Raw genomic sequence first — 26,895 nt, 5'->3', positions numbered from 1 at the left:
TTGAAGTGGACTAAAGTTTTTTAGATCTCAATCTGGATTCTCTTGGTCTTATTTGAATAGGACTTGGTCTTGGCCCCATTTTTACACTCCGTTTTGCCTCAAGATCTACTAGTCATAGTCTAGGACTTTTCATGATTTTGGTCATTGGTTTTCACTATTCACTATTCTATACCTTGTCTAGGACAAAGGTGGTCTTAACTACAGCCCAAGTCAATGCTAGCAGTGCTAGCAGAGGAATCAGGGTCAGGGGCCATTTTATGAAAAACCTATTCATTGGTTTTCAGATTCATACCACCTTTTCTACCTCACAGGACAAACAGAGCAAGCCAAAGCAGCAATTGCTCAACTGTAATTGTTGTGGTTGGAGCTTTCCGCTTGTTCCTTCAGACATCCTGCTGATTCTGTTCTTTCCATTCACTTGAGCAGCTTCAAGGGCGAGTTCAAATGAAGATCTGCAAAAGTAACACAAAGATGTTTGCAAGCTCATGTGTGCAAGGCCAGACTTTCATGATTAGTATTACTCTGTATAACAAGGGACACTGAAATTGACAGGGAAAAAGTGATTAATAGTTTTGTCATAGAGAAGAACAAACGGGCCATTTGGGTGATTTCTAAAAGAAAGGAAATAGACATGTATTGGCTGCTGTTTTTACTATATTTTTCAGACTGAGAGAGAGGTTGGTTTATGGCAATAAAGCTATTGTACAATCTACATTTCCTGGACCATGGTCTTGTCTGGTGTCACAATTCCCACAGTTAGTGTCCTCCACTCTGCCCTAGCCCCAGCTCCCTTGTTATCCCATTCACCTGTTTGGTACCCTGCCAAGGTGTTTGCACTTGCTAAGATCTATTTAGCTTAGTCCAGTCTTTTGTTTATGCCTTGTTTGTCATCTTAGATTTCCCTTTGCAGTACACAGATCTGCCATAACATTAAATCCATGTAAGTGTGAGGTGAGTAACATTGAATAACCAAACATTCCAAAGACTCCTGTCAAGGGGTGGATATATTAGATAGCAAGTGGGCAGCAAGCAGGGAAAATGGACAAATGTAAGAATCTAAGACACTTTGACAAGAAACAAATTGTGATGTTCTGGAAAACTGAAGGGTCAGAACATTTCCAAAACACCAGGCAGGTCTTTTGGAGTGTTCCAGGTATGTAGTGGTCAGTACCTACGATAAGTGCTCCAAGGACTCACCAATGCTCATGGAGGCCCCATTTCACAATGTACAGGAGTTAAAGGATCTGTTGTAATGTCTTAAGGTGTCCAGATACCACAGGACACCTACACATATCTCAAGGTCTTCAGTAGTCCATGCTGTTATGGGTCAGAGCTGTTTTGGTCGTAGAAGGGGGACCTGTTACATGTTACAACTCTCTGGAAAGCTCTGGTTCTGCCCTGGCACTACCTGGTGTGTCACCTGTTGTTGTTGTCCTGTTATACACTGTCTAATACAAAAATAACTTGTTTTAAATGGGCAATGGATCATTACCGTCATTATGGTCTCACTTGCTATTTCAATACATCTTCCAACCTCAAGATATGGTTAGCGGGATGTTGCATGTTGATGCAAGGTGTAAACAACCTTAGTGTACCTTGAAATAACCTCAATAAACAGGCAAACAGGCTTTTAGTTGCCTCTGGCTGCTATTCCAGAAGGACACAAATGAGGCAGGCCATACAGTACGTTGATCTAATAGTTTCCATGTTCCAAAGCCCTTGCTGAGGATCTACATAGTGTTCAGAGGCTCCTAGCTGTTATGAGCTGCTAGCCATCATTCCTTATTGGCAGTGTTAACAGTTTTGGTTGAAATGTTCCAAACGAAAGGTTCCTCTTCATGCAGAAAAGTCTTCTTGGATCTCTGTCACTGTTTAGCAGTGTTGCTGGATTGTTGTGCTGAAACCACAAGCCAGGTTGGGAGGAAATATATTAGTCACACTTGTCAGTTCATTCTGCTGGCCTGCATAGCCTCAGAGCAGAGTGTTAATTTGTGTAACAGTGAACAGACAGGGAGCTGTGGGGCTCAGTGAATCCTCCTCTGTAGTGCCTACATTCACTTTTACTCTCTTTTCCCTTTGTCATTGTCTCTCTCTTTCTGGCTGCCCTTTCGAACATGGATGAATTACTGGCCGGGCCAGTGCCCAGGGGCCTCTGACTGCACAGGGCCTCATGGGACTTCAGACCACAAGGCCCGAGGCAGCTCAAAGATATGCGACAGTGCACTGCAGATGTAAAAATAACCCTTGAATATGTAACCAACGACTAACTACACTAAAACTGATCTAAAACAGCCCTCAACACAAATATATATATATATAAATATCAAATGTCAAATAATTTAAAGACCATTAACACAAAACATGTGCTTTAACTGTTTCTATTTCTCCTGATTTGGAACTGTCAGTAAATCTCCCAGTTCATAGCTGCCCCTAGCACTTCCAGTGCTCCTTACACTAGGAGGGTAAGGACTTACCACATATCTCCTCCAATACATGTGAAGCCAGACACTGCCTCTTTTTAAACTGCTGCTGATGTGGCACTACTGGGCAGCTGACACGCTTGGTGGAAAGCATCTGGTCCCAAGCTCTGCCGCATCAGCTAACAGACGCCTGTGCCAGACAGCATCGCTGAAGAATGATAAGAGGATAGAGTGCCATCTACCCAATTGTGCTTTCCCAGACTCTGGCTGCTGATGGCAAAGCAACATGGCTTGGAATTCGAACGTATGACCCATAGCGCATTAGACCACTTCTACCACCAGCCTAATATTTTCACTACTGCTTAGAATATTAGGGGTGGAGGTGGAACTCATAGACACTTTAGATTCTGAGCTAAATACATGGTATTAGTAACTAAAACTGGCCTAGCTGTAAGGGCTGGCATGGCAATGGAACCCTGGACCAAATATGGCCCATGTAGTCCGCTAAGAAAGTGTTGGTACAACAAAACTGGCCCAACTATAGCTAGCTGCTATCAGAGTTGTGCCCAGAGGTCTTGTGAGACCCTGCTTATTTGGTTGGGTGGTGTGGTGTCATTAATTTCAACAAATGAGTTGCATCCAGAATCAGGCAGCACTTCATACATGGACATAAAACAGAGAGGCCTGTTTTGAGCTCCGCTCCCATCACTGCAGTCTATAAACCCTGGTATACCATGACATAGTCCATCAGCAGACATATGAAGGGAGCGCGGATGACTGGGCTCCATCCGGCGAGTGTTCAGTTGCTGCAGTTCAGTGGCTGCAGCTCAGGGATGGATGGACCCATCATACATCCCTCCTCAGGTGAGGAGGTTCGAAAGCATGGGCTCTTGTCAATGAGCCATTTCCCTAGTGCATTCATCACCCAGCTGCTATGGGTGAGGAAGGTGAGTGGTGCTGCAGGTCTGGAAGCAAGCAGGCAGGTAGGCAGGCAGGCAGGCAGGAACCTCATGAAGCATAGAATTCCATAGCCGTAAATGAACGTCCACCCAGACAAATCTCTCCAGAGGTTTCTGTCTGCTGTAGATAAACATCCACCTTGTTGACTTTATCCATTGGTAAAATTCGAGGAGTTTCATATGTTTGTCTTTGTTGCACTGAAAGGCAGGGGTTCTCAAACTGGTCTGTGGGGACCCCCCAGAAGGTCTACATTTGATACTGCCAGTTAACCTCCCAGTTCATAGGTGCCCCTAGCACTACCAATGCACCCAACACTAGGAGGGTAAGGACTTACCACATGTCTCCTCCAACACATACGAAGTCAGACACTGCCTCTTTTCAAACTGCTGCACTACTGGACAGCTGACACGCTTGGAGGAAAGCATCTGGTCCCGAGCTCTGCCGCATCAGCTGACCGACGTCTGTGCCAGCCAGCATTGCTTAAAAATGACAAGAGGATAGAGCGCCCAATCACCCAATCGTGCTTTCCCAGACTCTGGCTGCTATTGGCAAAGAGGGATGGCTTGGAATTCGAACTTATGACCCCTGGGCCATAGCAGCAGCACATTAGACCACTTCTACCACCAGTCTAATATTTCCACTACTTCCACTAGAATTTTAGGGGTTCTCAAACTGGTCTTTAGGGACCTCCCTACAGGGTCTACACTGGTGCTCAAATCCAACTTGGAACACAGAGAGAAAATGTGGACTTTCTGGGGGCACTGGAGGATCAGTTTGAGCACCACTCGCCATTTTAAGGAGCTAGTCCCATCTGGTCTTTGGATGCTTTCCTCAGTTTGATCCATGTAGGCCAGACTATAGTGCCTGGACGTGATGTCCCGTGTCACACAACAGATGTCTGGATTCCTTCTAAACTGAGTCCTGGAATAAAAAGGGTTTCTGGCCGAGAAACCCCTGCTGACAGTGTCATTTAGTCTGACGCTAGGCCTCGTCTCTTTCCAGAGCATCTTGCCTGAAAGCTAAGGGCCAGAATTTCAGTGTCTCCAGAGGGAACCTGACAAGTGCTGATCACCTACAAATTTAAACTAAAAAATCCCACCGGAGCAGCAGCAGCAGCTTTGGTGACTTAAAACTGTCGCCAGTGACCTTTAAGTCTTGGTAGAAGTGCGACACACATAATCCCGGCGGGTGTATTACATATTCAAACTCTGTGGAAGGGATTACAATCTGGAAGTAATCCAGAGGCACACAGCTGCTCGCCTGCCACTTTGTGGTCTTCTTCCTGAGCACAGATAAAAAGGCATCCTTCAGGCAAGCTCGCTCTCCCTCTCTGTCTGCTCCCCCCACCCCCAATGCTGCACTCACACACCCCATGCAAGAGCTCCTGCCTGTCTCTCTCCTCTTGCGCATGCTGATGACTCATGCCAGGTCCTTAGTTACAGACTGCCGTGGCCACACTGGCCCACGATGGCTGCGGCATTTGTAGTTGCTGTTTTTTTTGTAGTACGCTCGATGTCTGTTTAGCCTGATGCCATCATTTTTATTATTTCATGATCGAAATAGCAGCCTTTGTTGCAAGCAAGAAGAAGGCCTGTTTGATTTGCCGGAAGAGCATGCTTATTAGAAAGGATCCAGCGTTTGCAGAGCGTTTTGCAAACATGACGAAGGGCCAAACAACATGACGTGAAATAAATATTCAGTTTCAAATTCTGATCCGTTATGAGGACGTTTTTAACTACATTCAGTGCTAGCATAGTAATGAGGCTAAATAAAGTCTCACTGCTCTCCAGTGATTGAAGTAGATGATAAAACAGGCCTATGCCTGCTTTGGTGAGTAATTATTTAAAGCTCTTCAATATATTATTAGCCATAGTAATAGTGGTCTTTGGTCTGGCATTTGGAGTTTGAACAAAGGCTACGGAATGTGCTGGAAGTCCAAGCATCATGTTAAGGAGCTGGATCGAGGTAACTGACAGCTAGGCATTCACTGAGACTGATGGGTGGTTCTGCTGTTGCTTCAGACAGAGTTGGCATTTTTCTCCCGTGTGAGAAACAGCTCCACGTCTTTGGGTCCTCTGAATCCTCTGAAAGGAGGCTCAGCAACTCGCTGGCCCAAACTGCTGCAGGTGTATGACATGCATAATGCATGGATTAGAGCTTGGCCTTCAAGGCCCCCCTTGATGCCGGTCACTTTCAAAGAACCCTGAGGGTGGATCGGAAGGGTGCTGTTATTTGTGCCAGAAATGAACAGGATAACTGAATGAATTATGAATGCGTAAATCCAAGGTCTGCTAGCTCCGCCTGCCAACACACAAGCTCCTATAGAATGCCAATTCTCACTGGATTACGCCGAGATTTGCCTGCATGTTTGTAATCCCATTGCATGGCATACGACAGCAGCAGGAGCAGCATCTGCTCAGCAGCGAACGGCTGGTGTTGCAAGCAGATTGCAAATCAGGCACTTGGGGCTCTAGAGGGGGTCTCTGAGACAGGTCCTACACTTTAGACATTCTGCTCTTTCTTCTGATCCTAGCTCAGATTTCTCTGACTCTCTTCTCTGGGCATGACCTGGATGTCTTGAGTAGTTGTGAAGTGACTTTGAAGGATAACCTCTTTGGGAATCTCATTTCTTTGTTGACAATGACCTCTGTTGAGGTTGGGTGGTGAAATAAAAACATAAGGAGCTCGATAAAGCCTACAAGGTAAGCATCTGGTCAGGAAAATGACCTTTTTTTGGAGTGTAGTGCATTTGCTGCACTACACAACACTTCGAACATTCTGGTGTGCTTTGACATCAGTCTTTGTAACGTGTCAGAAGAAACCTTTTTACCACACCACTGCTTTTCCCTGCACTGTTATTCGAAACAAAAGAATAGAAAAGAAAGGAGACTGAAGAAAAACCTGAAAATGTGAGACATTACAAGCTCGGCCAACTGTATTGAAAAGCAGATACTTTTCTCCTTTTTGCTGGACCAGCTAGCAGCCTGGCCTAGAAGAGGTAATTTGGCTTTCTGACTGGCTGAGTGAATGACTGACTGACTGACAAACCTTGTTGAATCATGCATGCTCAAGAATTGCCTCTTATTTGCCTATAAAAGACATTGACAGTGACATTTTGACAGTCTGACAACATTTAGTCACAGAGCTAGCAAGTATCTTACTGTGGCATTAATGTGTGCGTGTCAAAGTCTGTATTGATAGCATGTTGACTCAACATCACTACTGTGGCATTAGCAGGGCATCAGCCACTAACCTCACCCAGCATCACTACCGCCACGCTGTTAGCACAGCAGTCGCTAGCCTCACCCATTGCTACCGCACCAGCAGTTGGCCTCGCCCAGTATCACTACTGTGGTGTGCCTAACTATCATGGCGTTAGCTGTGGTACGACACCAGCTGCCGGCCTCATTACCAGTGCTACCACACTGCTTGCCAGCCTCATCCAGCATCACTAGAGGGTTCCACATCCTAAAGCTCTGAGGGCAAGACTTGAGTCCTTAATCAGACAGGGTCACAGGAAATGCTACAGGAAACATAATAGAGGTCATTTTATACCACAGAACCTGGTGGTCCCAAACTCCCCATTGGTAAAATGCTATTGACGATTCCATGCAGCCATGCGGCCCAGCAAATTTCGGCTTGCCTGTTTTTTCTCGATTTCCTGCCCTGTACATACACATAGAACTTTAGAAGAAGCACTGAGTTCCAGAGATGGATATGCTCCACCACGTACATCCTTCTTGACTTTAGCGGCTGCCCTAGAAGCAGCACCTGTGTTGAGTTTTTTTACGAGATCCCTGGCAAATGGCTTCCTGTGGTGCCACCGTAGTCATGCGCAACATCTCAATCAAATTGCTGTGCTTCAGCTCCGTAATCATCCACAGAAGTATAATCAGACGCGTGTGATTACGAGACTGGCGCTCCTACTGTAAGTGTCTTCATCGAATGCCATGAATCAGTGCACACAACTACTATTTACAGTCAAAGGCAAATGTGTCAAATCTGACGTTTTGACATTTTCAATCATATTGCTAGGAGGCGTAATCTAATATTAGGCTCTTTTAATACTTATTTAGAGACTGCTTAAGAGAAAGCAAAGCACAAGTTGCATATGTCAAGTTGTGACATTTTCGGATCGTGCCATTTAAGGCTGGCTTTTGCCGGGCACGCACCAGAGCCAACGCCTGTTTTGGAGGCTTCTCCTGAGCCATGCGGTGCAGTGTTGCATTTTAAACAGGAAACAGCACTGTGGTGCTGCAGTGCTGCAAAACACCCCACCAACAGCATACCATTGTCCACTTTTAAAGGGCATTGTCATAGAAGGAGCTAAAGAAAGAAGGGGTCAGGTGAAAAATGGGACATGAGCACAAAGCCTTTTTTGTTCTTGTCCTGACGTTCCTAAACCACAGTGGGCTACTCTGGGGCAAAAGCTCAATCTCAGCCCAATGTCCACCCCAAGCAACACTGTCTCCACAGAGCCTCACTCAGCCAGTTTGACTATGCTCTCATGGTATCTTCCTCTTGGCAGAAAAAAAGGAAGCTCAAGTTCTCACGGACGTGACGTAACCCGGAATGCCCAGAGAGCAGATAACTAAATCCTCCATAATCCTATTATGCGTGGCCACATGCCAGTCGGAGAGCATGCAGGTTAACAGAGGCTACGTGAAATTGTGGGAAGGAATACATGGAAAGAAAGTTCAGAGAAGCTTGACTGGCCGGTGTCATGGTGACTTATGGACCACTAGTCTAATCTGCCGTAGATAGAAATAAATGCACTGCTCTTCTACAGAACCTGTCATGGACATCTTAGGGCAGGTCAGGGCAGTGGGGCAGTTGTGACTTATAGCTAGGTTGTTTTTTTATGGTTCTGTAGTATGTTCCCAAAAACCTTTGCACCTTGCGTGACTTTGATCCCCATTTCCAGATGGGTGGGAGCATTTCCAGAACCCATCTAATGCTTGTGGGGTGTCTACCTACAGTGGTCCGAGGAAGGACCGGTTATTGTACCACCTACTCCATGCGTCCAACCCCAGAAGTCCCACTCTAGAGTTTACTCTGGAGTCGTTGGTTTAGGGTGTCCATGCCCTCCCACCTTGTGCCACTATCTGCTTTCACAGTTTGCACTGTCCCATTCCGGCCTGTCCTCACCCCAGTCCTACTTACTCAACAGAACTGTGGACAGACGGATGACATCACTGCACGGGTACATGAGCGGCTCAGACTCGTCTTTCTTTAGGGCAGATGGTCCTGACAGATTGTCCATTGCAGGACTGTGGGTTTCGGTTTCAGAAACACCAAAGCTACACTGCACCAGATTTTAGGAGGACAGACATCTCCTTCTTCTTCATCTTCTTGTTGTTCTTTTTTTCAGACAAAAGCAAGTAAGTCCACATGGAAAAGATTTTTGACCATCGCCACTATCCAAGAACGTCAGGTTGCACGACAGGTTTTATAAAACCCTAACAGTTCTTAAAAAAAATCCAGACTTGACGACTCATGAAGAGAATAATAATTTAGGGCTCAGTTTCTGTAAACAGCGATAAACATTGCAGCGCATGCAGACGCACATAAGTGCTGGCGTGCAACTCGGTGGTTGTAATTAAAATGGTGTCCTGTTTTCAGAAGAGTGGTGAAATTAGCTGTCAGCGAGACAATCCCTTATGGAATTTCTAAAACATTGCTGCAGTATAGCTGTCAGATTTCCGTTTCGCCCTTACCTCCTTGTACTTTCCTATTCATTTTGATTTGCTTGTGCACAATCAATGTGCATCAGTAGGTCTGTAAACAAGTGCCTGCTCAAGTCCTGAGCAAGACTTCCGCTAAATTAAGCATTCGCATGAAATAAAAACAAAGATTCTGGTTTGAAGGCGGAATCAGCGGACCTTGTCTCGTATCGCAAAGATTAGTTAATGCAGTTAATTAAGAAGCGTCTAGTGTTTTCCGTGCACTGGTGCTGGCTGCTTATCCACTGAACAGCATGACATGCAATCTCGCTTATGAAATATAGAGATGGAGGAAGTCAGGGCCTCCGGCATTCAAACCCACAACGTCTCTAGAGGAAAGCGCGAATGCCTCCCGCTCTCTGATTGATCCCCCTGCCTTTTCCTTTCGCTGGCCCACGGCCCTTCTCTTTCACCAGCCCCAAGTTTAGCATGCTGCTTGGCTGCCATCAGATCCACAGTGTTCTGCCGCTGGCAAGGAATGACAGGAAATGTCCTCTTTGTCAAGGGGGCATATTTTCTTGCAAACCCGAGGATGTCAATCTCAGCGGGGGGCGGGGTTTTCACAGCATCTTTCCAATTCTTTGATGCAATCAGTTTTGGTCACAGTATCAGTTCAAGAGGAATGGTTACAACCCTTATGGTCAATTTGTTGGGTAAATAGTATATTAGTGTAGTAGTAGTAGTAAGAAATAGTAGTAACTTCAGTTGTAATTATGCCCAAAAATGTGTAAACTCCCCCTAGCACTAGCAATAAGAATAGGGGAAGGTAAAGACTTAGCAAATGTCTCCTCAGATACATGCAAAGCCAACCATCGCCTCCTTTCGAACTGCCACCGATGAGGCATTGCTGGGAAGTCAACACATTCTGAAGAAACCGCCACACTAGCTAACAGATGCCTGTGCCAACCAGCATCGCATTAGGAGTGCTTAGGGAAGAGAGAGGACCGTCTACCCACTTGAAAAGAACAAGGCCGATTGTGCTCTTTCTGACTCTGACTGCTGATGGCAAAGCAGCATTTCTTAGAATTCTAACTCGAGACCCCTGGACCACAGTGGAAGCATGTTAGACCACTGAGCCACTCAGAGCCCCAGATACGGCCTTATAAGCCCTTGTTATTTTACCTCCAAATGAAACACAGTGGTCTTCCTTTTGTGGTGGACGTGGAAAAATTATGAGCTCTGCTTCTATTGACTGGTTTATGTAACTGGGTCGTGCTGCTGTCCAGTTTTAACAATAGTCAGCAGCTTTGGGTGTTGTTTTGGAGATGTAAGTAAAATGAGCCCAGACTGTGATGTAACAGTTTTGGGGTTTAGGAAGAAGCTTGTTTTCTAGCTCTGTTATGGTTCTGCTGGATTTCCTTCTGAAGGAGGAGTGTTTTGAGGCTCATGGGTCTATATCACTATATCATCCAAATACGGTTTTCGGTTCGGGATCCCCTTGAAATTAAGTGAGCATAGTGCAATGTTTTTCACTACCCTGGCCGGCTCATGGGTCTATATCACTATATCATCCAAATACGGTTTTCGGTTTGAGATCCCCTTGGAATTAAGTGAGCATAGTGCAATGTTTTTCACTACCCTGGCCGGCTCATGTATCCATGCTAAAGAAATGAAGGAGCTGATATTCATTTGAAGCTGCAGCAGGTGTCCAGAAGCTAGAGCCATGCGTGCTTGTCACATGTCAAACAGGAGCCATCTTAATTTGTGAGATGCTGGGATCGAGTGGCAAGGAAATGGAGAGGCTCAAGGATCAGTATGCGTGGAATGTTTCTCACCTGGGTTCCTCTCTTGGCTGTTTTGCTTCGCGCCTGACGTTCTGTCAACCACACTTACACGGAAGCCCATATTTGCCCCGTCAATCTTAAACTCGTCTGGCTGCAGTGTGTGAGTGTGTAACAGAGGACAGAGAGAGAGAGTGCCGGTGAAGGGGGAGAGGGGGAGTAGGGAGAGAGAGAGGGTCGCACAAGGAGGCAGAAAGATGGATAGACGGAGGGGGAGAGAGAGAAAACGAGCGACTGTGGCCATTATGACTCACAGCGCCTTGAGAATAGCAAGAGGCGAAGAGACAAAGGGGAAAAACATCTCGGATAACATTAGGAAGATGGAAGGAGACACAGAGAGAGAGAGAGAGAGAGCGAGAGCGTTAGGCAGGGGGATCACCACTTCACTTTTTCCCCTCGCTAATCCCTCTTTCCACTCCTGGCGGGATGTCTGGCTGGAGATTGGGCTTGTTTGATGGGATTTGCTCCTCCATTCCTCTTTGATTATCTCTTGTTATGATCTTTTCCCCTAAGTGCCACAGTTAAATTTCACTGGGACCCAAGCAGCTGTTACTGGAGCCTGTTAGACGAAATCTGGCAGTCTTATACTAGCCCACCAGGACCCCTCGCTTCAACGCTGAACGCCGTCTCAAAAAGCCGGAAAAGTTTTGCACAGCCTGGTCGTTTGGAGCAGTGGGTCATTAGCAGACAAACAAAGGTGTTAGCATAGGTTTACATAAGCCTCTTTCAGACATGTGCAGTGAGCCAGAACTTTCCCTAGATGTTACCCAGAGGAGCTGTATGTCTAAACACAAATGTCCGGATACAGTTGCACTGTACATGACCCGGAATATATCCTGCAAGCCCCCTAGTAAAAAGTGTGGGGTAATGTTTGAGTCAGCCCATGCGTGAATAGAGCAGATGGTTCTCCAGAGAATTCACAGAGGGTCATGGTGTGCCTCCTGAATGTGCTACACAGGTGCCACCCCTTGCCTGAAACTCCGGCTGTACTCTGGATGTGCAACTCAGCAACAGGGCAACTCTGCAAATTGTCTGGACCTGATTCTTAGATGTTTTCCAGAGTTGTGAAAACAGTTAAAATGCATTCAAATTAAGCCATGGTCACACTAGGCTACTGTCCGGAATTTTTTCTGGGGTTGAAATTCTATTCAATGGGATTTGCGGTGATGAGCTCAGTGAAGTTGCCAGTGCAAATAAACTTGACCTGCTCTAGCTGCTCTGACCTCTAACCGTCGCTGCAAATCCTGTTGAAATGAATAGAATTTCACCCCAGGAAATTCCAGTTAGCCAGCATGCTAATCTCTCAGCTGAGAGGAACTGAAAACACTAATCGACCATTGCCCCGACCTCGACAGTTTGCCCAAAAAGTTAGAGTCTAAGTTCGGACCTCCTGTTCCATCTCAAGGTTGAAAATGGCATGGTGTAATTATGTTCACGTTCCTTTTTACTGTTCATGGTAGACATGCTAGCCAGCCTGCTAATTGTTTGCTAGTACGGACCACAACCTGGGTTGGAACGGCAAGGCGGCCCTGGTGTAAATCTTTGGCTTGGAGTACAGGTCTGCTTTCCTGTGGTCTGCTTGTGAAGCCAGGCCCCACCGTTGGTGTGGTGAGTGATGGAAGAAAGGGAGGAGACTGGGTGGAGGTGGGTGCAACGCTTGTTTGTATATATTAGTATATATAGACTTGAGGGCCAGCAGAAGGACATCAGGAGATGGTCTTTCTTCCAAAATGTAGTTATGTTATAACTCCACTTCAGCTCCATAGCTCCAAACCTAGCTCGGCTCAGAGATCCAACCACAGCCATTCTGCACTGTTTAAGTTTGACTAAGTGTGCAGCTTGGAAATTTTTTGGTATCCAGCTCATGGGTCTAAAACCTTCGCTCAGGTAATCCATATGAAATTCTTGGTGTTCTAGTGTCATATCTAAGACCATGTATAACCAAAAAACACTGAATATAGAATAGGAAGCACATGGTAGACTTCGCAATTTCCAGATTTCCCAGCCACATCGCACTGATTCTCAAATGAGTGAACGAGCAAGTCTTGTTAAAATGCATGGTGAGTGATTTCCAGTCTTCAGAAACTTCTCTCAAAGTGTTTTAGAGGGACGCTCATCCAGTGCTTTTTCCCTTCAAAGACAGAGTGACACTAAGTAGTAGGGAAAGTAAAAAAAAAAGGCAGATTCGGCAGACAGGAACAGGTTTTTTTTTATGGTCTCTGTCATGGCTAATAGACAGGAACAGTGCCTGGGAAGAAGGAATTGAAAAACTCTTAAACCGCTCCCCATGTTTGGGCTCGACTGGCTTTATATCACTCCTAATTAGAATCTGCCGTATTGCGCAGTTGTAGAAGAGAGCTCTGCCTCACTACAAGCCTCCGTAGCTTGTTGGGAAGGCTAGAGTACACAGCCTGAGAATGATGTGGCATTTTGGCTCGTCTGCACAAATTATCATTCATACCTGTAGAATTGAGGCAGGCTGTGGATGAGAGTCATTAAAGCCTGCAGCGGGGAGCTCTCTGCAGGTGATGCTAGCGAGTAACAGGCTTTCAGGAGCACAACAGGGAGGGCACAGATTTCCCCACAATCCACCTTGATTTCCGCCCTTCCACGGCAGACTGCCGTGGCAGGTGATTTGCTGCCCAGAGTGAAGCGCACACTGCCCGTAATTACCTGGACTGGACCAGACAGGCCCTGTGCTTGGGACTGCTTGAGAATGCCTTCCTTGGGTGTTTTGAGTTGCTGTTTGAGGTAGAAACAGTAAGTGTGTGGTGTTGGTTGGGGTGAAAAATCCTGAGAACATCAACACTTCAGCCGCCAACTGGGGATAACGGCAGTTAATGGTGCCTTGAGGACACCAGAAGGCGCTATGTGAACATCATGGTTAAAGGGAAGACTCGGAACTGGATTAGGATTAAAATAGCAGATACCCGATCCATTAAAATATCCCCGGAACCCTATGTGACATTCATTTGTTTCTTGTAGGTCCTAAAAAAATACTGAAAATAAAAAGCTAATTCTCCTAATGCTCACACTCTATTGCTAAATACACTTCCTCTCTATTTCGGTGATGGAAAAACAGGGTGCTCATGTTGTTTCCAACTAAAACTACTTGAACAGCTCCAATGTACACTATATGTCCAGATGTTTGTGGACACCTTTACTAAAAAAATACATTCATCTACTTTAAGTTGCAGCCGTTGCTGACATACAACTTGTCTAGTCCCTGTAGAGAAGTACTGCCAATAGAAATTAGACTCTCTGGAGCAGAAAAACATGAACCTATTGGCACCATGCTGCCTAATGCCAGACGTGGGTTAGAGGGGTATAAAGCATTGAGCATTGTTCTGTGAAATGATTGATGAAGCTCCAGCCAATACTCTTGGCATGAGTTGTGAAGTATGGGAGGAGTAATGTGGGGTGGTGATCATCCAACAGCCTGACCTCACTAACACTAGCTCTTGTTGCTGAGTGCAATCAAATCATCACAGCAATGCTCCTCCAAAATCTAGTAGAAAGCCTTTTTTTCCTGGACAGTAAAGATAGTTACTCCAACAAAAGCAGGAGAAACTCGTTTTAATGGTCTTGGTTTTGGAGAAGAAACTGTGAATGTGCAGCCGTCCTAATACTTATGTCCATTTATTGTAGTAGGAGAAGTTGAAGCCAGCGTGATTTCATGTACATTTCATGTTCCTACTAGGCTGTCCTAACCTGGTCTAACCAATGTGCTCTTTACCTTACAGATATCCGTGGACTACAGGGGTTCTTGGACCAGACATCGAGACAAGGCCTGGATGTTTCTCTGCAGAGGGTCGACAGGAACATCAGCGGTGTCTTCTCCAGCCTGTTCACCAGCATGCGCACGGAGGAGCTGAATCGCTATAGGGACACGTTGAGAAGAGCCATCCTCCTGCTGAGTCCTCGTGGAGCTCAGGTCTTCATCCACCAGGTCTGTGCGCTTGCCTTGTGGTTGTGTGATGCTGAAGGTGAAGGTGGTGCAGTGTGCAGATTTCTGAGATTTGACTAGTTTGAGAGATTCTGAGAGACTTTTGTTTTGTGTGTAGTGATGTTTAAGTTTGAGGAACGTGGACCCACACTTGTCTATCAGACCAGACCGAACCAAACCTCCCCCTCAAACGCTCACTCCACAGCCCACGCCCAGGCATGGCCTCGTTTTGCTACCACTGCTACAAATGTCTGTAGGCCCAACCAGACCTTCATAGCCTGCATCTCTCTGTGGGCTTGTCCACTGCCTCCCACCCAACACACACACACTCCCAATGCATTCAGGTCAGCATTTCCCAGCATCGCACATCACTTAGCACCCCATAAGGCCCTTGTGGAGTGCCATCTGACCAGCATCCCACTGCCGTTCCAATCATCCACCGACAGACAGCCCTCAGCCTGGCTGGCTCTGCACCAGCCGCGGCTGTCAGAATGAAAAAGTGCCGTGCTCATGCATATGGATATGGAGATGTCACGGCTTTGCTCGACCGTATTTTTGGAAGGGATAATTTTAGAAGTACTGCACTTTTTCTCGGCCTGCTGGAGACTCTCCTGATTGTCATTTGCAAGCGAGATTGTGACGACAGCCGCTTTGGGATTCGTTTTTTTTTTTTTTTGCTTTACTTTGTGTGGTGAGGATGAAAACGAGGAAGGCCAATTTGAGGGGCAACATCTGATGGATGTGCAATCAGCGTCCCTCCATGCTGTTCCTCCGGTGCCAGTCACGTGACGGAGCTTCGGTGCTAAGAAAATGAGCCGACCCAGTTAGAAGGCTTGCTAATTAGTTGGATCTGAGGAAATGAGTGGGGTGAGGTTGTACCTACAGCTTTGAGAAGATGCCATCACGTTCACTAGTAATCATTTACCATTCATTTGTTTGAGTAACAGCTCTGGAATGGGGTGGGTTTATTGAAATTGAAATTTATGGAATGTCAAAAAGAATGAAAAAATGCCAGTCATTGCACTTTTATGGAGCATTATTTAGCAAGAATCCCAAAGATTTCCTGGCTTAATGTTACAGAAGAACCATTTTTGGTTCCCTAAAATAGCTTTTCAATTTATGGTTCCTCGAAGAACTATGTCTGTTAAAGTGTGAGCATAAAGAACCTGTAAAATTTCAACAGTACCTCCACATTTGATGTCAGTGTTTCAAGAAGGAGCCTCAAATTGGAATAGAACTTTAACATTTGGTTCTTCAGACACTTCAGATCTCCTCTTCAGACATGGTTCTTAAAAAAAGCAAAAGGGATGAAGTGGTTCTTCCATGGCAGCACCCAGCAACCCTTCAAGGCACTTTTTGAGTGTAGGTAAAAGGCAATGTCTGGTCCGACATTCCAAGATCAGGCCTTGTACTCTTGGAAAGACATGGATAAACAAGAACCAGTGTGTGTAAATCCTGACGTCTGCTGCCTCTGTCCATTTCAGCATCGGAGGGCTTCTATCTGTGCGTGCATGAGTGTAAAGGGGATGGGAGGGGGCATGTGAGACAGGCTACGCTTTGGCCTTTAGAAAAACGAGTCGGCTGTCTTGTTTCTGCTGTCAGCCGTGACAGGCCAGCCTGATGAGCTCCGAGATGCAGCTGAAGCTCTTTTGAAAGAGATGTCCCGGCTGGTTTGCAGTTACCGTGCCACCCAGTTTCACTGCTGCCCTGCTCCTGTCTGCTGCCTACCAGGGAGCTAGTAAGTCTAGAAACAACAGAACAAATGGCAGAAAATCTGGAAAGAAGCTTTCCATGACCGATCTGAAACCAGTCTCATTGTTGTCTTAGTGTGGTTGTGTTGATTGGTAGTCTTAATGCCTGAGGCTTTAGGTTTGGTCCTGGAATCTTTAGTTACCATATTTTCTACCAAATTTGGAAGGCCAGTTACCTGTTGTCAATGCCCCTAAGAGTTCACACATGGCAACCAAGTAAAAGCAGAGCCAACGGCAAGCGATTGCTGATTTTCTACTTGGGCTTTTGTCAGGGAACTCCAAAGAAATTACTTGAAACCTCGAAAGCTGCCACTTATAATGAGCACCGGGTTTTTGATCACAGGGTTGTGGGTGCGATACCTAGGTCCTGGGCCCTTGAGAAAGGCTCCCTCCATCAGTTTTTCCACCCACCTTGCCCAATGTTGGTACTGATATAGTGTCATAGGAGGCTAGAAGGGCTAGGAGGAGGCTAGTGCTACTTGATAGTTGACTTCAAGCTTACGTCCTCCTATGCCTATCCAATTAAAATCCCAATGGACACAGCAATGTCCCATCCACAGTGCTTTCCCAGCAGAACATAATGTTTAACACAGAAGTACATTGCATACTCACTTCTGACCACCTAGTAATGGTAATGGTAATGGTCCGCACCAGCTCCCAGACCTATACTGTGGTTGCATTATAACCTTATAATAATCTTGTTAGATAACATGGGCACCAGAAAGTTTTGTCCAAAGGTCCTACGTTGGGCCGACATATGGATGCCCACCAGGGTCAGTAATGGGATCAACACAAGCTGAGCATGGGCCCCATCTGGGTTGGAGGCCAGGATGGAGGTCAAGATGGGATCCATGTAAGATTAAGGTGGGTTGTAACGGTGTGGCTCATTTGGGAAGCCCATGTACAAACCCACTCGGGACCCACCGGGAACCCACCTATTCCATGTTTCACCGATTGACCTTGAATCGCTATTACCCAGTGATTAGTATGTGAAAGCCAAAACCCTTGTCCCTGTGTTCCGCCCTCAGCTCTTACATCACACTTTAATGGAAAAGTCTGTACAGTTAAGGTCAGGCCTAAGGGTGGGTTTAGCTACAGCATGACTGTTCTCATCATTTGGTCCTAGGCTTTTACAGGACTGTAAAATCTACCCCTGACCTCATAACTCTTTTGTACCTTTGTTTTGATCAAAATAGGCTCTCACTATGCATCACTAACTAAAGGCAGCAACTGGCACTTTGTCTCATGGTAGCAGAAATGATTGCTGGTGCTCAGCACTGCTAAGAAGAGCTCTATCTACATTCTGAGTGGACAGCAGAGGATGCTGCTGCTGCTGCATAATGATTGGTGTTAGTCTGCTCTGCCTCTTTATACAAGGACCTTTATGCCACCCTTCATTGAGCAGCTAAAAGTTGGAACCAGTTGACCTGTTGGGACCTGGAGCCCGAGGGGGATGTAGCTTTTCCCTTATAATTCTGTCACACTTCCTTGCTTCCTCATAATGTGGAGATCTGGGACAAAAATAGCTTTCTCTAGAACACCCAGCATCCTACATATAACATGACTGAGTTAAAGAATGGGATTGGTCCATTGACTTTCCAGCTACACCCCTACTGGGTTTCCTTTTGAATACAGTTAGGCTGGGAGTGCAAGAAAGCATAATTGGCCTCTCTGGGTGGCCTCCCTGTTCTTCTTCTATAGTGTGATGCTAGCCAATGTGGGGGTCTGATGTAACAGAATTGGCATTGAACAATTCCCTCTAGTCACATTGAAGTGTCTAATGGCACTTGCTCGCCTTCACCCTCCCAGCTTTTTAGCATATTGTGAAGGGGGTACCTAGCAGGTAGGTGGAATTGGCAACCGTTAAATTGGAGGGAACCTGGAAAGAATCCACACTAAAAAGGCTGCACATGGCGAATACACTAAGAGGCCTATGTTGTACTGAAATGGGTTACTCGTAAAAATTGTGGATCCAGATGGTTGATTAATTTGTCATAATTCTATGTAGAGCCACTGCCCTTTCTAAAGAACCATTGATGAACCCCCTTTTTAAAGAGTGTATGACTGTAGATAGCAGATTAGCACATGTAGATATTTTAGGATTCTATAGTAAATGTAGTAGAATTGTTCAGAAAAATACACTGATCAGCTATAAGCATCATCTGCCACCACAACAGATCTGACCATTCGAGGAATGGACTCCACAAGACCTCTGAAGGTATACTATGACATCTGGCACCAAGACATCAAGACACTAGCAGCAGCTTTTAAGCCCTGTATGTTGTGAATTGGGGCCTCAATGGATCACACCAATGTTGCCCCTGTTGCCTGCTCACCAGTTATCCATTCTTGGTGCACTTTTGCTAGGTACCGACCACCGCATACCAGAAACACCCCACAAGACCTGTCTGATGTCTGACCCAGTCATCTAGAACATCACAGATTGGTTCTTGTCATAGTGTCTCAGATTCTTATGCTTGCCCAATTGTTCCTGCTTTTAACACCAATCACCTTTTTATGGTCATTTTGGGTTTAAGTAATGAGAAATAGTGCAATTCTGGGTGGAACCTGTAGCACTGTAGCGAATTTGAGCAGTACTGGAAGTCACAGAGGGATGAACCTTCATTAAAAGTGATGGTTTTGGATGTGCAAGCCCAGTCAAACACAAGTAGTACATTCCCAAAACATTCTACTAGGCCGTCCACTTTAAGGGATACATAAGCCCCAAAATGCTGTGCCTGCTACTTCTGATTCTCTAGTGTTAACTTATTACCAAGACATGTTGACCTGTCTTGTCGAGTTGCCTGTCCTTCCATGACTCAGGGTTGGCCCTGTTTATAGAGTTATCTGCTGTCCCTCTAAGGAATTTAAAGAGAGAGATCAGACACTTAAACCACTGGGCACCTGCAAGCGTCCATCCCCTGTTAGAAGTGAAGGAGGTGAACTGGGACAGACCGAAACCTGGGTAACACCTCCTGCTTGCAGAGACATCCTACTAACAGCCAGTATGTCTATATGCCCTGCTGTCTTTCTCTCTCTCATGCCACATACATAGTCATTCGCAGCTTACACTCAACGGTCACATAGGGTTGTGAGTCCCTGCTGGACAATAACCACCCAGCCTCTGACTGTCCTCTGGAAACTAGAGGACGGGGTAAAGCGTGTCCTTGTAAATGAATAGCAAATGCAGAAGTACGTGGTGATCAGAACAAACTTTGCAGATGGACGCTTTTTGAAGCGCAGGAGATGTTCCAAAAATTGTGGAGGTTTTCACGAGGTTGTCTTTTATTTAGACCCCATCGTTGAAGATTACGCCTCCCTCCAGTGCACTTGTCTATTTTCATACGCCTGGCTGTTGAAGGGGGGTTTGAGGCTTTTAATAACCCGGTATTGAAATATTAATAGCTTTCTGCTGCCTCTGCTCAAAGTGAGATACAGACTTTTGGGGCAGTTTTACGGATCTCTGGCTCCTTCCGAGTTGCCCGCCAAGTAAAAAGCGAAAAGCTCAAAAAAACGAGTAAGCTGTTATTCATTCATCCATTTATTCATGCAATCATTTATTTATTTATTTGAGCTAGTGACAGGATCAGGATCATAGCAAAGACATTTGTCCTTCCCGCATTCCAGACCACCAACACAGGCAGGATTTGGCGTAAAAACTTGCACAAATTCTGCCGTTAAATTTGTGAATGGCTCAAAAAGAAGGGAGACACATCTGCCTCATTAGGTAACACCTCCATTGATCATGCTTAAGGCTCTGACACACTGTGTCAACTGTGCGGACTAGTTTACTAGTAGATGGTACTGCCTTTTCATCCAGTTTTTTCATCTCTATGTCAAACTCCAGGAACACCAAGCCGATGTCAGAGTTAGGACTCACAGCAGACCTGCATGCTGTGATTATGACTGATGTAAGTTTGCTAAAGTCAGAGAATGTGCTTGTGGTTAAGGACAAAGTCTGAGAGCACATTGGCCACTCAGGAAATGATGGCTTGGTCCTTATAGGTGGAGCATCAGCTTTCAGAAGAGCGACCGATTACTTGCTGAAATTCTCCATTCTAGGGAAAAAACTTACCCAGTCAGAATTGGAGTTCTCAGTGGTGGGGAATGGACCACCAAATGTTATGGATACACTGCCTCGTGCCTAAGACACTGTTCTCTGTCATGGTGGTAGGGCGGGAGGGAACCAGTGATCGCTTGCCTTGACTTACTGTTCAAAGTAGAAAGTAGATCCTTGAGGAACTTTTGGAGGTTCTTCAATTTGAAACTGTGGAGGAACCTCTTAAGGTGTTTTGAAAGTTCCTTTGAGTTCCCTCAAAGCACCATAAGAGGTTCCTCCACAGTTTCAAACTGAAGAACCTCCAAAAGTTCCTCAAGGATCTTCTACTTTTTACCTTTTCAAGGCAAGCAATGACTAGTTCCATTCACCACCACCGTAAATAAATACGAGTTGGTAGATTTCCCTATAATGAAGCATTCCACATCAAACCCCCACATCTCAACCACTGAGTTCTGCTGGAAAAGTTAACAAAAAAAATCAGTGTGGCATGAAGACAACTTTGGGGCAAAAATTCAATCGCCAGGGAGGCCCGATTTACTTCCGTCACTGACGCTGCCTGAAGATCTTCTTGAAGAGTTTCCTCCTCTCTGTGCTGCTCTTCCACGTCTCGAGCATTCTCTCCTACCCTCTCTCTCTCTCTCTCTCTCTCTCTCTCTCTCTCTCTTTCTCCTTCTCCAGATATCCCTCAGCTCACTGACACCTCACACTTTCAAGGTCTCTTTTCATCTTTTTTCCCAGCACTGCTAAATGTGTGTGTGTGTGTGTGTGTGTCTGCATATCCAGAAGTCGACTCCTTCTGGATGCTCCATCAGTTTTCATTTCTCCATCACCCCGTCTCACCCATCCCCCCTCCCCAAACACCTCTGCTGTGCTTTCCCAGCCAGAGCCGGAGGAGGAGGGGCTGGGCCAATGCCGCCGTCTCTGGGGGAGACGGAGAGAGGATCATCAGATATCAGGCAGCCTGGGAGATGATGGATGGGATGACACACAGTGGGCCAAAAAAAAAAAGAAAGCGAGGTAGAGCGATAAAGAGAGGAAAACACTACTCGGATACTACTTCCAAGTTTGAGCTTTAAGCTCGGTGAATTTAAATGACGCAGCTGAGGACATGGCACATAATAGCCAGGGTCTGCGTTTCGGTGGCTCATGTGCTAAAAGCATCCATCCGTTCTTTGTGAATTCACTTTAGGATGCTGGCAGATGTGGTGTAATCCTTGTACACCTACAGAACGGCTGCACCACTGAATAACCGTTGAGGGCACCCCTTTAATAGCACAATGGTTTCACACCAGTTCCTCCATTGGGATGAAGCTGAGGTTGGCTTCTATTTCATGTTTCCTGTTCCACCTTAAATCGTGCTACACCACTTAAGGTGGACCGCAACTAATAAAAAGAAGCTGACTAGCATGTCCTTCATCGCCACTGCTGTTCCTGGATTTTGGCCGAGAAGTAGGGGAGTTGGGAATACAGGCTAAAATCAGGCTCTCTGAATGGGTCAACAGCAGTGCTACCTGAGTGCCAACTGCTGAAAGAGTGGGCCGACAATGGCCATTTTACTACAGAGATGTCCACAGCTTCCCTGACCAACTGTTCATCTTTTTGGGGACACTATACAAAAGTGAAGGTAGAGTTGTAGATCCAAGCCCCAGAGAAGCACAGATGACAACAGACCAAGTGTTGTTTTGCCCTTTTAGTGGCTGGGGCCATGGATCAGCTCTCGCTGGTAGAGGTCCAGTTTGCCATTTAGGGACATCAGAGTGGAAGGAATGTCCGGGGGCAGTATGGACACCAGCCTGCTTGCCTCCCACTCTCTCTCATTGTCTCTAATACCACCTGTGACACCGCCTCCTTTGGTCAGCTTTGGTCAGACCACTTTGTGTCCGGGCCTGGACCAAGCTGATGGTCTACAACTTTTGGTCTTATATGGGATCCTCTCAAGGTTTCTTCCTCTCACTCAAAGATAACTTTTCCTACCAGGGCTCGGAAGAACTGGATCGCTGTAGAGCTGTTTCATAGCGATGCCTGAGTGTGTGTTTGCAAAACCTTAAAAAAAAAATGTTTAATGGTCAACAGCGCCCCCTTGCTGCCTGCTAAACATGAGTGCATGAGTGAGCGATTTAAGGGCTGGATGTTTTGCATCTAAAACAAGAACCTTTGTAAAAAACTATATTAAGGTAAAATCTAAAAAGGCAAAAGGTCTCATTTGAGAAGAAAAACAAATAGACTGTACTGTAATGTTTACAGAAACTGTAGGAGTTTTATTATAGACATCATTCAGTACCACTCACTCCTAGCCATAGCCTGCTGTAAATGCTGTGCAATTACAGACTTTAGCACATATTCAATAACGTTTTATGATCCAAAGACCAGAAGCAGCCAGAGAAATGTTGTTTTTTCTTCTGCTGCTTATTTGTTTGCATTGTTCTTCTCAGTGTTTTAATGCATCTGACTAAATCCGCCCCTCCTGAGGTGTGTAATTACCGCTCTGTTGGGCTTTAATGTAAACTAATAATTTGCTCAAAAAGTGATCAGCATGTGGGACTCAGGGGTGATCGGTCTGATTCAGAAGTCGATAGCAAAAGCACTTTGAAATGAATTGACTCAATTTGGACTCAGAGCCTTGCATGATAAAGGCCTGATTTTCTTCAGATTCTGAATCGATAGAGCTGGAGCTACAAAGCTAATATGGTTTTACAAACAGGGGATGTCAGTATTCACCCAGAACTTTGTTGTAAATCCCATGTTTCTCAACCTACTGAGACCACATCTAGGTCTTCATTAGGTTTGTGCAGACTTGCTGATGTGGGTGTCAGCGAGTCGGTGGCCGTGGTGGTCATGAACCCCCCCCCAACACTGTCACTGTGAAAAATGTGGCCTCTCTGGACATTTCGTTCTTAAGTACCAGTTTGAGAACCACTGGATTAACCCATCTTTGCACCTCTTCCATGATGTTTCCATGATGGCTGCTTTTGCTTTTGTCTTGACCTTAAATACACTTACCTGGACTCTAGACTCTGGCTTGTCAATGAGCTTATTCAGCATTGCCCATGATTGCATCATGTAGGCTGGTAGTTTCCACACAGGCATGCCTTAAGGATCGCCATGGGTCAGATCAAACTAAGATAGGCGATGCCCATGTTTACTGGTCACAGCTTGGGATGGGCTCTAATTGCGAGCTCTGCGAAACCGTCTCAGCTGTCAAGCTGTGGTATATGGCATGTGCGTAGATGACTAAATCTTAGGTCTGAGTAATGGCAGGAGACTCTTTTCAGCAGTTCCCACCCATATAAATTGTTGCTTTTAAGGGGCTGCTGCTCGTAAACATGTTCTTTTCACTTGAAGAGATGGAGCAGACTGGAACTTTTACAGTGCATCCATGAAGTAGTTCTTCACCCATTTCTCCTCATCCACTTGTCTATCTAACGATCCTGTCAGCAGTCATTTTCAGGGTCCATACATGCTTGCTCTGATCACCTAGCAAGGCTGGTTCTGACTCTAGAATCTGAGGAACAAGATGGCGCACAGATATGGTGCACATTTCCTAACACCCAGCAGGAGTGATCTATCTGAGCTATCGCCACTGAGGGAGTGCAGTCAGTGATCCAGGACACTGTGATTTGTGCAGTCTTACAAAAACAAGAGAACCTTATTTCCAAGTACTATCTTTGAGTCTGTTGTGAGTTTAGGTGTTGACAGAGAGAAACTGAGCCTGAGCACCTGCTGAGAGCATGCTGTGACCACGTGGTTTTGTGTTTTTTGTTGACTAGGTCGGTGGAGAGATGGAGCAGTTTCCATGTTAAGGATCTGCAGCTCTGAGCCATGAGTAGGAAACACCTAATAAACGTAGTATATTTAAAGAGGCCCTATAATGTCACACTGTGTTGTACCTTGGCATAGTTGATTAAAGAGAGATCGGTAGGCTAACCGCTAGGGTTGGGCGGTATACAGCATTATCGTTTAGACAAGAATGACTTGAGTGGCTGCTGCTGTTGAAAGGACAGAAGCTGAATTCAAAGGTTTTATAGGGTTTTGAATATGTAGCCACTCCCTAAGCTAGCATTTACTAAGCAGATAGCCCAGAGCAGCTGCTGCTGACTAACTGCTGAGCTACCGACCCAAGTGCTGACCATAAAAACTCAAGTCGAGCAACTGGTGTTAGGAGGATCAGAAAGGAGAAATGAGAGACTGGGTCTGCTGGGTTTGCACTTGTAGCTGGCTAGCTAGGCTTAGATAAATTAGTTAGCAGGCTAAACACCACAGTGCAGGCTAACTGAGGCTCACATCACGCTTGTTTAGAGAATGAAGCCTCATATCTGAGAGCACAGAGTCGAGGGAATGGTCTTAAGAGGGTTCTCCACTGGTTTCAGGCTAGTAGGTTAGTTGACTGGCTCATCCAGGTTTGCTTGCTCTGGCTTTCAGTCAAACCCAGCATTTTGTACCTTGCAGCTATGCTGGGCTTTTTACAGATTTTACCGATATTTAACTCCCTCCCTCTCCTACAAAAAGACCTCCAAACACAACACCCATGTTTCCCAAAGTTATCCTCTTTCTCACAAACCAAAATATGGTCACCCTTTGCAACGACCTCTTGGAAGCACGGTTAAAATCCCAGCTGACTGGTCAACTGATCTCTTCAGCTAACCACACTCAATGCCAAGAGAATATCATGGCGGTAGAAACACTAGCCGATTAGACTCACTTACAAAAACGATTGGTTCCCGTTACACTGTTAGGCTAAGCTAGGCTAGGCTATGTTGCAGCTACTGTGATCCGTAACGATGCTGCAAACAAGCCGATAAAAGCAGAGCTTATAGATTTTTGTTGTTTTCCCCCCACATGCTCACTGTAAAAGGCAAATCAGTGTATTTAATTTTGAGATGAAATAACAGGGTGGTAAAGAGGCTGGTATAGCTGCATCTGAGCATTTTCCACCCCAACCAAAGTCACACTCTTACTATTTACACATCAAACAACAACCTAAATAAAATACTCTATAAATGCATTCTATGGTATTCTCAAATAATCCTTGAGCTTGGTATAATAGCCTAGTGCTAACTGGGTTCTTCACCTAGACAAAAGTTTAGTGTTACCATGACATAGCGCAGATTTGACTTGCTGTGATATTGAAAGTGGATAATGCACAGTTTACCCATGCAGATGTCAAGATACATGCTGTACCAGGTCCAGCTATGTAAATGAGGTTCCAAAATTTGCATGGCATGCTTCAGTATTTAGTTAAAATAGCTGAGGGCTGTTTTACTTGCTCATCCCCGCCCCCCATTTAGCAAACTTCAGAAATGAATTAATAATGCTATTGACACTTTGAGGAGAATCCTTGAAACTTGCAGGCGACTTCCAAGCAGATTAGAACCCCATCGACTTTCTTCTTGGCTGGTTTTCACACATGGACAATTATTAACAGTGTTGAATTTCCCTTGCTACTCTTTTCGTATCCAGGTTTCTCTTATTATTTCCAGCACTTATCCCAGCACTTCCCCTTCCTCATCTTCAGAACAGCTTCCAGACCTTGCGTATGATGCCCTGCCCTCACCTCCCGTGCATTAAACTCCTCATAAAACTTCATACTGCCCACTGTAGCACGCTACGGCCTGCCTAATTAGCGATGCCGTCCTGGACTGTCGGCAAGGACTTATTTGACGAGAAGCAAATCCCCGCGATTAGTAATGATTAACACCAGCATGAGTGGGATGAGGCGCCAAGGAAGTGTCCTGTCTTAAAATCCTTTAATCCTGGGTTCTTGTTTTACAAGGTGTGACGTTGTCATTTGTGCTCAGATATCACCCTGCCACTCTTCATTGGACTGCTAATGAGGCCAGCATTAGTGTTAGCGGAAAGAGTGCAGCGCAGGAGATGGGAAAACACTTGGAGGACAGTGACTGGGTGGAAAGTGGATTCTGATCTATTAAGGGTTTGAAGGATACGGCGGCCTCTTTGTAGCGGCATTTGTATGCTGTTCACCTTGACGCAGATGGGAGATGGATGTGGGCCCTGTGAATGAGGTCATTTGTCATGTGGAAAGATATGCTATTTGTGTAGCTGTTGGATACGCCACTGATAAAAGACATGGCTGTCACTCACGCGCCTGACACCACTCATCTCAAACTGGGACGATTCGCCAGACAACAACATGGGAGGTGTGCAGGTGTGCGACACAGAGAAACAGATGCTCACTACTGGAAAATTCACAAGAGGTCCCATCATTTGACATCATCATGTTAATCATGGACCATTTT

At 45.7% G+C, this 26,895-nt stretch overlaps 1 protein-coding gene across 3 annotated transcripts in view; it reads left to right on the top strand.

The window, feature by feature from the left end:
* The window catches only part of grid1b (glutamate receptor, ionotropic, delta 1b), a 352,786-nt gene that overhangs the window by 216,614 nt on the left and 109,277 nt on the right, over window positions 1–26,895 (top strand). For all 3 annotated transcript variants that reach the window (XM_072666603.1, XM_072666604.1, XM_072666605.1), the window contains exon 4: window positions 14,628–14,833. In XM_072666603.1, the coding sequence (XP_072522704.1) occupies window positions 14,628–14,833 (206 nt within the window). The remainder of the gene's footprint in view (window positions 1–14,627; window positions 14,834–26,895) is intronic.

This window comes from Salminus brasiliensis, chromosome 22, assembly GCF_030463535.1.
Source record: "Salminus brasiliensis chromosome 22, fSalBra1.hap2, whole genome shotgun sequence".
Lineage (NCBI taxonomy): Eukaryota > Metazoa > Chordata > Actinopteri > Characiformes > Bryconidae > Salminus > Salminus brasiliensis.
This window is presented reverse-complemented; position numbering and strand designations above follow the sequence as displayed.